The 15570-nt window shown below is 43.2% G+C and overlaps 1 protein-coding gene across 9 annotated transcripts in view; it reads right to left on the bottom strand.

Moving 5' to 3' along the window:
• The window catches only part of col18a1b (collagen type XVIII alpha 1 chain b), a 79638-nt gene extending 65082 nt beyond the window's left edge, over positions 1–14556 (bottom strand). For 2 of the 9 annotated variants that reach the window (XM_030075531.1, XM_030075532.1), the window contains exons 1-9: positions 14520–14556; positions 13820–13892; positions 11896–12184; positions 10819–10982; positions 9541–9668; positions 3116–3270; positions 2153–2386; positions 1673–1744; positions 1006–1147 (exon numbers count right to left, since the gene is read on the bottom strand). In XM_030075531.1, the coding sequence (XP_029931391.1) occupies positions 1006–1147; positions 1673–1744; positions 2153–2386; positions 3116–3119 (452 nt within the window). In that variant the 5' untranslated portion in view covers positions 3120–3270; positions 9541–9668; positions 10819–10982; ... (1 more) ...; positions 13820–13892; positions 14520–14556. Of the gene's footprint in view, positions 1–1005; positions 1165–1672; positions 1745–2152; positions 2387–3115; positions 3271–9540; positions 9669–10818; positions 10983–11895; positions 12185–13819; positions 13893–14519 lie in introns of those variants that run through there. The other 7 variants (XM_030075502.1, XM_030075518.1, XM_030075526.1 and 4 more) reach the window with 6 other exon arrangements.
• Between the last annotated feature and the right edge of the window lie 1014 nt (positions 14557–15570).

The raw sequence follows: 15570 nt of genomic DNA, 5'->3' as shown, positions 1-15570 counted from the left end.
TCCCAGCCACTCCGGTCACGTTCGATGAAATCCCTGAGGCCGAGCGGACCAGGTGCCCGGCGGCGGGCGAGCCTGTGCTCCTGCAGTGTGACCTGTCCCACCCGGACGCCCACGTCTACTGGTACAAGGACGGGGAGCAGATTTTCAACCAGCCTGGGATAGACCTGCTGGAGGAGGGGTGCAGGCGGACGCTCATTATCCAATCAGCTGATTTCTCTCACTCGGGCGTGTATTCTTGTCAGACTGCAGACGATGTCACTGCGTTTCAGGTCGCGGTCACAGGTGATCAGCTACGACTGCCGGCCCGCGATGTGTTGTGCCAGAAATGTGATGCTATTAGGTTTTATTTACTATTTTTAATAACTTTGACTGGGTTGACTGCATCAAATGACTGATGGTTGGTTTTGATTGTGTGTTTTTTCGTTTTTGAAGTGAGTCAACCTTGAAACCTCTAACATTTTGTTTCTAGTTAAACATTTTTCTCTCTCATTTTTGTCTTCACTCATTTTCATTCTTACGATTCTAAAATATTATGTGTATTTTCATGATTTTATGATTCCTACTCTCACTCACAAGACTCACTGAGGTTGTGAATGATGTTTACCTCCATAATCTAATGCATGTCATCACTTCACTGATCAGCACCACACTCCATTTCCTGATTTATCTAACCGGACCCAAAGTCTTAATCATGCTCAAAATAACCAATGTAAGTCAACACTAGTATATTTCTGCTACCTTAAATGACACAATGCCTGCCAGAAATGTTATATAATCATGAGGGTACATTTTTTCCATTGATATCATACCTGACACAATTAAATTCCACCCATTTGATGTAACAAGAAGCCTAAAAAAATTCCACTATTATTCTGAGTTAATTATCTCCCAGGTCTGGTCTCATAATCCAGCCAAACCACAATAAAAACATCTCTAACTTCCACGAGGCTTGTTTGCCTCCCGTTACCTCCCTGTTTCCCAGCAGCTTACCCCTCTTCCTCCCACCTTTTGTTGTTGTTGTTGTTGTTGTCCCAGGTCCTTCTGCGGAGTTCAGCCCCATCCCAGAAGAGGACCTCCATAAGAGCAGCATGGAGCTGGACCCTGTGGTGCTGCACTGCCAGGTGTCCAGAGAGGACGCCGCGGTCACCTGGTGAGCGATGAACACTTCAGCCATGCGAGAAACAAACATATGAAAACAGTTAACTACGTTCTTCTTTTAGATCCAATTTAATTTCCCATTTCCCAGTTAAAAAGAACCTAAAATGTAGTATTTGTTTTCGTAAAAAAAAAAAAAAAAAGAAAAGAAAAAGAAAAAGAAAAAAAGCCTGGATTTTTAATTTAATTTGTCATCAGGGATTTTCTAGAGGCTGGTCTTTAATAGAGAGTCTGACTCTTATCTCATTTGCACATTACAACTAATTGGCTGCAGTTTGGATTTTCATGGACAAAAGCACTAATTATGTTTAAATATTCTTCATGCAACCTCCAAATTAAACATTTATACATATTTACAACACTGTTGCTGATGGGCTTCATTTATTAGAAGCAGGCATTTCTCTGCTAAACGAGGAGAATGTGAGACTGTGTTCTGAGTGTCACGGTTGTCTTGCTTGGATTTAATGTTTGGCAGGTATAAGGACGGCTGTGAGATCGAGCCCAGCGACAACATCACCCTGCAGGCTGAGGGAACCATGCGCAGGCTCATCATCCGCTCTGCAGACACCACAGACGCGGGCAGCTACACCTGCCAGGCAGGGAGCAACAGCATCAATTTCACTGTCAGCGTCAGAGGTAAAGTGCACCAGCTGACTCTGTTGCCACAAAACAGGAAGAGGGGTACTGTTCTTCCAGTGCAAATGGAGCTAAAGCTTTCAGAGTGTCTTTCCATGGTAGATAATGGAGGGAGTGAGAAGCAAAGGGAAATATCACAACCAACAACAAGCAAAAAACACTACAACTAACAATTGCACTCGCATGAGACAGAGCCAAATGGCAGCCTCTTATTGACAGCCTTTAATCGTACCAATTCATCAAACTTAATTTGACACTGATGTTTAGAAATACCATATGTATCACCTTTCTGAATGCATCATTTAGCAACCTGTAAGACACTGAATTATGTACAACTCAAATATGAAAAACATGAATTTACCTCTCCAGAGCCTCCAGTGATGATCGTGGACCCGAAGGACGATGTGGTGATGGAGCGCTACATCTCGGAGGAGATCCACCTGCAGTGCGAGCTGTCTCGCTCCGGCGGTCAGGTCCAGTGGTACAAAGACGGCGTGGAGGTGGAGGACGGCGATGGCGTGCAGCTGACGGCCGAGGGGCCCTACAGGAGGCTGACCATCTTCTGCGGCGCGGCAGAGGACTCTGGAGAATACGTCTGCAACACGGAGGGAGACTCTGTCTTCTTCCAGCTTACAGTCACAGGTGAGACTCAAACATGACATGAGAAGATGATGGTGTTCTGATCCAGGTCAACCAGTTAAACCCTCCAAGTTAAAACTAGCCATACTAATCTACCTTCCAAGGTTATGAAAGTAATGGAGAAAAAAGGTATGTGTAATTTCTATTTTTATTTGTATCTGGCTCAGAATTTATTCTTTGCCATTCAGGTTTGCCAGGTACAGGTACAAGTAGTGAGACTCCTCCCATTGACATTTAGCCAAACCAGTGAGCCAGCAAATGTTTTTGTGCCCTCAAAGCAGCTATGACTGTCTAGTTTGAATTTGTAAATTGTTAGGTTTTTGTTTGCAACTTTAAAACTTGATTTGTGCTGCTTTCTTGGCCGTTCACCGTGCAAAATTGCCAAAGGTTGACTTAGTGAGGAGTCAACTGGCAAACATGTGAAATAAGCACATAATCTGATGGGTGAGTTAACACGGGCGTCATTATAGACTCACTGATGACTGCACATTTTTTGTCAGTTGAGTCTAAAGGGTCCACACCTCAGTCAAACCCCTGGACTTTTGCATCGTGTACCTTTACTTTTGGTTGGACTGTCCCAGGTAAAATAAAATTTAATTTAAAAAACTATATTATTCCCTGCTTCTCTTGCTACAGAACCACCAGTCCGAATCATTTCCCCTGAAGAAGCAGAGCTGGAGCTCACCCATTTAGCCTCTGAGAGGCTGGAGCTCAGCTGTGAGATCTCCCAGTCAGACGCCCCCGTGAGGTGGTACAGAGACGGCCTGGAGGTGGAGGAGGGCCCCAACCTGATCCTGGAGGTGGACGGGGCCCAGCGCCGCCTGGTCATCCCCATAAGCACTGTGGACGACACAGGGGAGTATATCTGTGACACTGAGGATGACTCGGTGACCTTCCTGGTGACCGTTACAGGTGAGGCTGCTCTTCAAATTAACCAGGACACAAGTCAATCTGCAGTAACACATATCTTCTGTTAAGACACAACTGAAAACCTGTTTCTTTTTTTTTCCCCAGGAGACTTTTGATATTGTAATGGATTGTTTTTTGATATATTTTGTGATATTTTTTTCCAGTGTTTCCTAAGCTCAGTGTAGTTGTCCTTGTTCTTCTTGTGCTCTTTTTCTTCTTATAATTTTTGTTTCTACTTGAAATAAAGATAATGCTTCCTCCTCACAGACCAATGAGACTGGACTGATTGCTGCTATCAAAAAAATCAATCATAAGCATATTTGACCCTCACTTACTTCATTGTGACTCTTTCCTTCTTCTTTTTTTTTTTTTTTAGAGCCCCCGGTGATGCTTAATCGTTCCAAAAAGATGCCCGAGAAAATGCAAAGTTTTGCCGGTGAGCCAGTTGTGCTGGAAGTCGAGGTGTCCCGCACCAGCGCCGAGGTGAAGTGGTGGCTGGATGGACGAGAGATCGAGGAGAGCAGTAACATCACCATCACTGAGGACGGGCTCATCCGCCGTCTCACCATCCACTCCCCTACCCCAGAGGATTCTGGGAAGTACACCTGCGATGCCACTGATGATAGAATTGATGTCCAGGTTCACATTTCAGGTGAGACAGTTGAGCTTGAATTATCTTTTAGTCAGCATGTGTGACCCGGTGCAATCAAACAAATTAAAGGTTTTATATTCTGAGCACTGCATGTTAGCTTTTACATCAGTTTGTGAACTCAGCAGCCCTTCACATCTCATTTTTGTGTCCCATGATGCAATTCTGTATCCTCAGAGGCCCCCGTGAAGATCCTCAGGAAGTCAGAGGTTAAGACCCATCTCAAGTCCCTGATTTCTGATGATATTGTGCTGGAGTGCGAGCTCTCCAGGGCCAACGCGGTGGCCAAATGGTACAAAGACGGCAGTCGCATCGAGGGTGACGAGCGGTTCTGTGAGGAGGAGGAAGGGGCTTTCCGCTCTCTTGTCATCCTCAACGCTGAACTGGGAGATTCAGGGGAATACTTCCTGGATGTTGGAGATGACAACATCACTTTCCAGGTTACAGTACAAGGTGAAATCTATTTTTTTTCCAGTAGTTCAAGTACTTGGCAAGATTTTTAGGCTAAAATTTACTAATTTTATCAACCTAAATCCCAAAGTGGAGGTCAATTACATCCTATTGCTACTATTTAAGAGAAAGATTTGCCCTCTTTGCCCAGGTTACATTCTGGTTTCAGGTATGTGCACTAGAAGGAAAAGCTAATTGACAAAAACAAGTGATTTCCAAAGCAAAACCTTTGAGGAAACCTGCAGCTTGACCTTCAATCGTAAAATTCTTGTTACTCCTCAGAGCCTCCAGTGACCATCGTGGGCAACTCAAATGACCCCGACTACCAGGAGATGGTGGCAGGAGACGACCTTATCTTGGCGTGTGAGGTGTCCCGTGCCAACGCACCCGTTCAGTGGTACTGCAATGACCGGCCGCTGACCAGCGACTCCCGTACCTACATCGAGACCTACGGCACGCTGAGGAAAATCATCATCTCCAACATCCAGCCCTCAGACTCCGGGAAGTATGTGTGTGACGCCGTGGATGACAAGATGATCAGCATCGTCAGGATTGAAGGTAGAACAGGAAGGGATGTCTTTGCATTTTCATGGTGTGATATGAGATCTTCTTTGAGAGAGTTTCTGAGGTATAAGAATACTCTTGTTCCCCTTCCCCTAAAGAGCCTCCGGTCACGTTTGTGAACAAGGAGGAGGACATCGTCGTGACGGGCTACGAGGCAGAGAGCGTGACCCTGATGGGCGTCGTGTCCAAGGAGAGCGCTCTGGTGCGCTGGATGAGAGACTGGACGCCCGTCGATGGCGAACGGTTCAAAGCCAGTATGGACGGTCACAAGCGCACGCTCACCATCGAGCCGCTGAGGCGCTCCGACGCCGGCGAGTACACCTGCGACGTCAACACGGACCAGATGCACTTCAGCCTGTTGGTCAAAGGTTAACATTCCTTTTGTTTTTATATCAACGTGAATTAAGGTCCTGTTAATGATCACCACTGCATTTTGGCATCTACCTCATTTCCTTAATTTTTTAAAAATGCCTATTCAGACTAGTTGAAGAAAGTTGAAGAAAACATGCTCCTGTGTTGTTTAAAAATGATTCAATAATAATTAACAAAAAAATAATAATAATTAAAAAAAAAAAAAAAAAAAAAAAACATTTACAAACTTGATATGAATAAATCACAATTGTGTTATACTGATCATGGACAGTGTAGCCAAACGGGCATTTATATATTTATGTGAAAATGGTGTTGATTTTTCCTTTAAAGGTGCATGATGCATTGCTAAAAATTAATTTAACTGAGGACAAAACTGACAAAACTGTGCAATAAGCACACTATTTGATGGTGGGAGTCTGTGTGGTTCTTCTCATTACCGGCACAACTGGATTACATGCTGTTTACACTTTTGTCAAGTGAGCCTAAAGAGCTCTCACTGAAATCAAACTTGACAATTTTGCACCTTTAACATATTTCGGTTGATACAAATCTCTGGCAATTTTGTAAAACATGTTAGTTTAGATTAAAAAAGAAAATGAACTATGAATTTTTTTCCTTCGTAGAAATGAGGATCAAGTTTGTGATGCCGCTGCAGGACACAGTGGCCCACGCTGACGGCATGGTGACCCTTCGCTGTGAGGTGTGCAAGCCGAAAGCGGACGTCCAGTGGCTGAAGAACGGCGTGGAGGTGGTTCCCAGCAGGCGCTTCACCATCCGAGCCGACGGGGTGGAGCGCAGCTTGACCATCCACCGTTTAACCAGAGAGGACGCTGGGGAATACGCCTGCGAATCCAGAGATGACAGGACTGTGGCAACGCTGCGGGTGGAGAGTAAGCATGACTGGACCTCATCTCTGACTTAGTGCACGAGGAGGACCACGTTTCTATAGTTACCGGACGTTCACACGGCCTCCCTTGTCTCTTCCCTTTGCAGTGCCTCGAGTGGTGGAGTTTCTCACCGAGCTCCACAACACCACAGTGCTGGAGGGAGAGGACGCCACTTTCAAGTGTGTGGTTTCACCCGAGGACGTCCAGCTGGTCTGGCTCATGGACAACGAGGTTATCACCCTTGGTGACCGTTTCCAGGCAACCCGGAACGGCCTCTGTCACACCTTGATGATCCAGAAGTGCCAGATGTTGGACTGTTCCAAGATCACAGCTGAGGCGGAGGGAAAGATCAGCAAAGCCAGCCTCAAAGTACAAGGTGAGAACGATTGTGAGGTTAGACGGGAGGACAGGGTGTTGAAATTTTCAGTGCATTGTTATAAATTTGAATTAAAAAAGTTATTTTGAAACTCAATTGATTCAGCATACACCAATGCCCCAATATGAAAACACTGATTTATTTCCCTTTTTTGTATTTCTACCTGTCTCCTCCATGTTCAGAGGCTCAGGTCATGTTTACTAGGAAAATGGATGCAGTCATGGCGGAGGAGTTTGGCGACGCCACGATGGAGACAGAGGTCAGCTTGGAGACGGCCGAGGTCCAGTGGATGAGGCAGGGCGTGGTCATCCAGCCGGGACCCCGACACACTTTGGCCCAGAATGGCTGCAAGCGCACCCTGACCATCCACAACCTGACCCTGTCGGACCGGGGGACGTACCGCTGCGAGACGCTGCATGACCGCACGCAGGTCAAGCTCAATGTGGAGCGTAAGTGGCCGGAGATGGACAGAAATGTTTAGATACATGCGTGTAGGGGGTTTGGGATTTTTTACTCATGCACATTTACCCACAGACATTCCATTATCTCCCACTCCTAAATACCCTATATCAGTCCATTAGGGCTCATAAAAAGGACAGATCTAGGCCTGGCTTCTGTCTCCAGCTGCTTTTCACTTGGCAGAGCACCACAACACCCTTGGAACCACTGGCTGCTCTCAGATCTGAGCCAAATAGTATTTTCAAACACTTTCTACAATAATTATGTGCCAGAAGATTTGCCAAACCCTAGAAAACAACAAGTAGAGGGCATTCAACAGTCAATGAAATACACTGCTCTTTGACTAATACCTCACCTGCAGACTGGATCGTCCCAAAGTAGAAAACCCATCAATTCCCACTGAACTGACTCAATACTATCCTGAACAGTTAATGCACAAATCCAGTAGCTGTTTCCCACAACACATCATGGTGCAAAGAGACACTAAGAATAGCTGCCAGTGAGTGAGTGAGTGAGAAAAGGCTTCTGAAACGCTGCTATGCTGTTATACAATAGTGCACTGAGTGATGTGACTAAAACAGGACCGTGGACATACAGTAGGTGTGCGGGGTCGATTTCGTCGCACGTTAACCTCAGCTGTCTGCGGGGACTATACTTGAACGACCTCAGACTGTCCTCGCAGCTGATTCGCTCGCCACATTGTTGTCCTGATGATCCCACGCTGACACAGTTAGGCCTTAAAGCAGTAAGCTCACATTTTGAAATGTGCCGACCACACTGTTACTCCCAAATAAATCCATCAGTGAGCTTTTGTTCATGGAGAGTTATATTTTGAAATTGGTTATAGTCTATGTGAAGAATCTGGCACTTCCTCTGGCAAAATAACTGTCTGTGATACAATGCAATCAGTGTTTGTTATTTTTTCTCAAGCTTATTACACAGATTTTGGAACAGAAATCTTTACCTCTTTACCTGAATATCTAACTGGCTTCTGGTATTTCATCCTAACTAAATCGCTCTCCCTCACCCCCTCCCATCCAGCCCGTAAGATCGCCATCCGCAAAGGCCTCAGTGACCAAGAGACATTTGAACGAGAGACCGCCTCCTTCGAGGTGGAGCTCTCTCACACCGAAGTTGAGGGCATTTGGCAGAAGGACGGCATCCGGGTGAAGCCAAACAGCCAGTGGCGGGTGAGCACCAACGGGCGAGTCCACGGCCTCACCCTGTCCAACCTCACCCTGGAGGACACGGGCACCATCGCCTTCTCTGCTGAAGGGGTGCGAACCACCGCCAGGCTCACAGTCAAAGGTAAGTCGGCAGGTAGAACTAAAGGCCCCTCGGTAACAAAAACCGCATTTGGTAATATTTTGCCCCAGACACCCTCACTGTTGTTGATTTGGTATTGAACTGCACATTGGACCTATAATAATAGTGAGAGTCAAACCCAAGACTGCATCAGTGATTAATTCTAAATATTAAATCACAGGTATATGAAATCATGCTTGGGACCTTTAGTTTTGAGTGTAATGTTATGGCTGCTGTAGCAAAGGCTTTCAGGGACAGTTACTTCAATATTACAATCAAAACACAAAATGTTTTTTGTCATATACATTTATAGAAAATGAGTCACTGGATGAGTGGCCAGACTGATGTTGGGAGTGTATCACAGGATGGTCTAATGGATGTATTGTAGGGAAACAATTAATTATTATTGTCATTTGATCGCCCAATCTAACTTTGATTAATCATTTTAAGTAGCAAAATAATGACAAAACAAAGAGCCTAAAGTAATGTGTTCAAATTGCCTCCGTAGTTTGACTAACAGCCAAAAAAAGCATAAATTATGAATTGTGAATATGATTAGAGAAAAGTACGACAATATTAATATCTTAGTGATTTTAGAGATGCTGAGATCAGTAAATGTGTGCCATTTTTACTTGATAAATTACCAAAACAGTCAAGCTATTGAAATAATAACCAATTTGTATCAATCTACAACTGGTTATTCTGCCAATTGTTTCAACAGCAGATATTTACTGATTGACTGAATGACTGATAGAGTCACTGACTGATTCACTGTTTGATTCGTTCACTGGCAGAGACACCGGTGGCGGTCCTGAGGAAGCTGGCCGACGTCCGTCTGGAGGAAGGAAATCCTGCCACTCTGGAGTGTGAATTCTCCAGACAAAACATCGAAGTCAAGTGGCTCAAGGTAGAGCAAACAAATACAAGAGGAGCTCAAGCATTACAGCCCTTACTCTTGCTGTTTCTGCTTATGGAGGATCAATGACATCATGATAATTATGTGGGAGGGTTTTTGTAGGTAAAACAACAACAATCCCCCAAACACAGGACTGTGATGGTGTGTGTGTGTGTGTGTGTGTGTGTGTGTGGTTCACAGTGGAGCGATGGATCAGGTGAGGTTTAGCAGCATGTTTCAATACCTCTGTCCCGTCTCCTCTGTCAACTAGAACGGGACGGAGCTGAAGCCGGGGAAGAACTGTCGCATCTACTCCATGGGCAGGAAGCGTTTCTGTCAGATCCTGCTGTGCTCCCTGGCCGACTCCGGCACCTACACATGTGACACAGGGGAGATCAGCACTTCCTGTTCGCTGGAGGTCTATGGTGGGTGTCACCAGCTATCAGAAATAACACATTAAAACTTAAAAACACACTTTACATTGTTTCATTAAGTTACAATGGTAAGTTGCAGTCAATTTGGCACCACTTTCATGTGTCAACTACTGATATGATGTTTCAATCCCAAGGTTTTTTTTGTTTTTTGGTTTTTTTTTGCTGCATGTTGAACAGTAATAGGTCAAGTCAAAATTTATTATGGCCAAATATTACAAAGTATGTCTCAAAATGCTGTATTTATCATAAAACAGTAATTTTTAAATATATAAAAAGGTGACAAACTATATAGGAAAGATAATAAAAAAAGGGGAACATTGGTAAAATATTTAAAAAATTATAAAAAGGTGAAATAAAATACACCAATAGACAATATGCTCATAAAACTCAATGCAAAAATGTGTAACACACAGCATGCATTCATAATCATGTGCAGATAAAACTAGATAAAGCCATAGTTCGGTATGTAGGGCAGACTGAATTAGGTTAAAGGTTAAATGTGTTTGGAGTTGACTTCTGAGTGAATGAACCGGGCCGCCCCCTTGAATCTACACAGGAAGCCGATTCCAAAGAAGAAGAGCTTGGTGGGAAAAAGCCCCGCCACCTACTGATGTTTTGTTCATTTTCAGATCAGTCGGGAGAGTGGCATTTTGTGATTGTAGAGCCATAACACATCATGTGAGATATAACTAGAGGTGATAAGTCGGATGGTGCACGTCTGGGTAATATTTTATCACTTAAAAGAAGAATCTTGAACTCAGATTTCACACGTAGAGAGATAAGAACAGGGATAATAGGAGCTGATTTTCCAGTCGGTTAATATCCTCACTTGGTGCTCAAGCAGCCAGACCTGCACTTTGACTATGTGCTATCACCATCTAGAGGTTATGACGTGGAGGTGGTATAACTGTTTTGTGCATCAGAAAATCTTGAAAGTAATAGTACAATTTTAAGACTCACACTAGGCCTCAAAGGACAAAACCAATTATCATCTGCAATATAACAAAGTGCACCTTCTTGCTGTTCTGTTGTCTGGGCTGTCAGTGTGGTTATACTTTCTTCACTCTAATTTCAATCTGTCTGCTCACCTGAAAAGAACATGAGCTGGAGGTCGTGCAGGACCTGGAGGACCTCTACATCCAGGAGGAGCAGAACGCCGTCTTCATGTGCGAGGTTTCCCTGGAGGATGTGACAGGAGAGTGGTACAAAGACGGCCACAGGATACGGCCAACCAGCACCATCAAGATCCGCACTGAAGGTCAGAGAGCGAAGGGGTGGATAAGTGAAGGAACTGGATGATTTATCACTGAGAAAGACAGAACTTAGGACGATTCATCTGATTGCTGATTAAAAAAGCCAGTCACATACAGAACAGATTGTTTTGAAGTGTAAAAGGTGTCAACTCATAGATGCTGTACATATAAAGCAGGATTTAATACAGTGAGTTTTTGATGTGTTCTTTCTTAGGGACCAAACACTTCCTGCTGATGTGCAGCGTCAAAGCTGAAGACTCTGGGGAAATTCGCTTTGTAGCTAAAGAGGCTGAATCCACAGCCTACCTCGAGGTAGAGGGTAAGTCTGTTTTCCTGCTCTGCTCTTGCAGATGGAAGCTGGCAAGGGATGAGCTACATGAACTAGATTCAGAGCTCCAAGCTGATGATTATCATGAGTTTCCTTATGTCAGTAAGGAAACTCAGTAAAGAATATTCCTTCAAAGTTTGTCTGCTGACTTCTGACCTTTGACCTCCCTGTGGAAAGGGCATTCAGAGATATTTGCACCCTTGTTGATCAAGAAATTTTTCATTATTTTTCATTCATATTTTCAACAAATGCCTTTAACCAAATATTTAGAAAAAAAAAAAAAAAAAAAAAAAAAAAAACTAGTCCTATAAAATGATTGGGTATGAAAAAATTACAATGATTACTTTCAAAGACTGGATGCCACACACTGCAGGGACATTGAACAAAACTCCAGGCAATGGTTTTTAATAGATTTTTAATTTTTTTATATGATGCACAGTGGATTTTTAAAACTTCTGCTATTAATTCATCGCTGTATCTCTTATGATATAAAATCAGACATTACTCTAAGACTCCCCTCATTGCACTATATTTCATTCATCTCATACTGAAATCTCAATAATTTCCCTCTCTCGTCTGCTCACCTCAGAGCTCCCGGTTTCCATCGTTAAACCTCTGCGAGACCGAACGGCCCTGGAGAAACACCGCGTGATCCTGGAATGCACCGTGTCCTCGCCGCGCAGCAGCGCCACCTGGTACAAAGGCGGCAAGGAGCTGCTCCCCTCAGACCGAGTGGAGATCCTGGCCGACGGCTGCTGCCACAAACTGGTGATCCAGCAGGTGGCCGTGGAGGATGAAGGCACCTACAGCGTCGAGGTCGGGGAGCACACATGCAAGGCAAAGCTGATGGTGGAGGGTAAGACGGGTGGGGAGCTGAGAGTGTGAAGGGAATCATGGACACTGGTCACAGGTTAAAGGGGCAATAAGTATGAATTTTGCTGGCTCATTATCACAAAATTACTACCTATGGGCCATTTTTTCCCCCAAGGATGGCAAAGTCATTGGAGTGATCATTTTGGCCTATTGGTTAAGGTTAGGAATAAATAGGTTATGTCAAGGCTAAATTAGGAAAAAGCTATAGAGAATAAATGTAAGTGAATTAGGTCATGACTTTGCCATCCATTGGGAAAAAATGTCACTATGTATGGGGTTTTCTTAGGGTTACTGATTCCATATCAGAGATTCAATGTGTACTTCAGCAAGTGCTGTGATTTCTGACTTTCAATTCCCCAGACACTGAACCAGGCAAATGATTCACACTGTAGCTGGATGGATGTTAACTCAGGTATCACACAGACAGTATTATTTATGATTTCAGAGTGTAGAGATGCAAGGTTTATGGAGGACCTTAAAAACTGTACAATATCTTGTATAGTCAAAACTGCATTTGAGTACAAGTAACATTACAGACGTACAATTGTCTCGAGAAATTCAAGTTTACAAAAAATCCTTCACCTTAACCCCAACCCTACACACAAGAGTTTGAACTTCACAAATCTAGGGTTCCCAATCGAGACAGGACCTTTCCAGTGGGCTGACTTTCCAGCTGGCTGCTATGAAAAAAAAAAAAAAAAAAAAAAAACTCCTATGGCAATGAAAGCAAATTAAATTTATTACCTCCTGCTTTGCCCTCTAATGCCCTAAGCAAACCATTTTCATTTCTAAAGCCATTTCAGCTACAAAGACAAATAAGTCCTAGACAGCAGCCTGCATTGTGATGTATTCCCTTTTCACCAGACGTTTCTGTTGGGTCTCTGCTCTAATTCGCTAAATTACTTACCTCTATTATGAAAAATTGACGTTTCAAAATTTAGACAACAACTGTTTATAATAATTACGGGCAGCCAAAACTCAAAGGGGATGGAGGGGTGCTACTTATCATCCAGAAGTACCCAAAAGTGCTCAAATGTACCCAGAAATACCCAAATTACCCACATTTGGGTACTGTATGAGCACTTTAGGCTACTATTGGGTGACTGGAAATTTTTAAGGTTTCTTTAAGTACATTTGGGTAAGCGTTTGAGCACCTTGGGTTACTTTTGGGTGATTAGTAAGACCTTGGAGGGACAAAGTGGTTGTATCTGAGACCAGTTCATGTTGTTGCAATTCCCACTGGTCGCCAGCAGAGGCCGATAGATGTCACAGATTTCTTGCTGCCCCTTGAAATGACTTAACGCTGTTTCTGCCCTGTCCACCTACAAAAACAACCTAACAATGTGCATTCGCTATGTAATTCTATTTTTTACTTCCACTCCTACCCATGTTGTGGACACTGCATAATGCATTTTTTTTTTTGTCTGCTCTTAACTTCCTTGCCTCTCTAGCCCAGTCCATCCTGATAGTCACAGAGCTGGAGGATGTAGAAGTGACAGAGCCGGAGCCGGCGTGTTTCCAGTGTGAGGTGTCCGTCGCCACACACAAGCCCCCCGTCTGGACTCTGAATGGAGAGAGCCTCCAGCCTGGTCCCGCTGTCCGCATGGAAGACAACGGGACCGTCCACAAACTCACCCTGAAAAACACCAGCGTGGACATGAGCGGGACGGTCAAGTTCACCGCGGGGAAGGCCAAGAGTAGCGCCACTCTGAGTGTGAAAGGAAAGTAGAAGGAAGGAGGAAAAGAAAGTGACTGTGAGAGGAAGACAGTGAGGAAACTTAACTCTGAAAGTGGGAATTACATCCGTCCCCCATCACTTTTTTCTACAGCCCAATTATTATACTTGGGTGGATTGCATTAATCCCTAACCTTTCTCAGCTGAGGGTATTCAGTGACGTTAGACAAGTGTAGTTATTCTTTTTTTACAGTGTAGTTTTTTTCAGATTCCTAGCTTTCTGAATCCTAGTGGACATTTACATTCTTATATTGTGATGAAAAGTTCCCAAATAAAAAACACACGTTAATTAAAGTGGTCTGTTCACTTAGTCATCTTTTTTTCTTCACGCTCATGCACTTAGTTGGATTTTTTTATAATTATTATTATTATTCCAGGGTTGAGCAAACCTGTGGCACGGAGGGCGAGTGTATGCAGGTTCTTCCCAGCCAAACAACACCAGGTGATTTCAATTATTAGCTCCTCCTCTCTAACTGAAGGAGTGCTAATCAGTGAAGCCTGCCACCTCTCAGCCCTCCATGGTCCACCAAACTTTAAACGGTGCAACACAGGCATTAAATAATTCATTTTGCATCCAAGAGTGACGTATGATTATCTCACCAATCATTAGAAGCTGATTCATTAGAGCCTGGACAAGTTGTGCACTCCCATTTGAGCTGGTCAACTGGCACAAGGAGGGGTGTGGCTCCCCCAGCTGCACAGGTGAGACTCACTTTGACTGCGGCTGTCATTGGTGGAGAAACTTGTCCATCACCAGGAGGAGTTTTGAAAATGACTGCAGTCTGGAAATCCCTGTCAGGGGACTGTAAACACCAACATAACTGCGATGCATTTGTGTGGTTATTACAGACAAATGAGATCAGGGAGACAACTGGTACCATCTAGCTCATACTTACAAAATTAAGACTACAGTTCCCACAATCCCTTGCTGAGGGTTATAGAGTCATTGAGTCACAAGCTTGCTACTGGCATCTATACAAGTGTCTCAGAATAAATATGGCAATAATTTATTGATGTTAAATGCTTCATGTAGCACCTTAATTGTGGAAAAAGTTAGTTAAAAATATTCATCTAACATTTTCTGTTGTTTTTTTTTTTAAGTTGTTTTTTTTTTAGTGAGCAGTGGGTAATAATCCCCTCATAGTAAAAAAAAAAAAAAAAAAAGTTAACATAAGACACTGTGTATTAATCCCACAATGTAATCCATTTCTTATTGATGTAATAAAATGAACACAGTAGTATTTTTTTTTTCTGTCATCAGTTCAATTATTAGATTATCAATTCAACTGAAACATTTTTGAAAATGAAAAGAATTTCGTCCCCACAGTAATGTAAGGTAATAATATTAAGAATGTTAATGGATTCCTTTTTTTTTTTTTTTTTTTTTTTCAAATTAAATATATTAGGGTTATTTCACTGTCAGTGAAAAATCGGTAATATTTACGACATTGAAGGCATTTTATTAAACATGTAGAACTTAATGCTACCTTCTGTGTGGCATGGAGATCATTTGGTTTGATGTTCAAATGTAAATATAATATTGTCATGTTGCATGTTGACACTTTTTTTCAGGAAAAAAAAATGATATGCTCAACAAAACCATCAGATCATCTTTCATTTAGCATTTATGGAAAAAAAGTCATTATTACAT

This window comes from Myripristis murdjan, chromosome 2, assembly GCF_902150065.1.
Source record: "Myripristis murdjan chromosome 2, fMyrMur1.1, whole genome shotgun sequence".
NCBI classification, from domain to species: domain Eukaryota; kingdom Metazoa; phylum Chordata; class Actinopteri; order Holocentriformes; family Holocentridae; genus Myripristis; species Myripristis murdjan.
The sequence above is the reverse complement of the archived record's forward strand: the minus strand, read 5'-3'. Positions and strand labels throughout refer to the sequence as shown.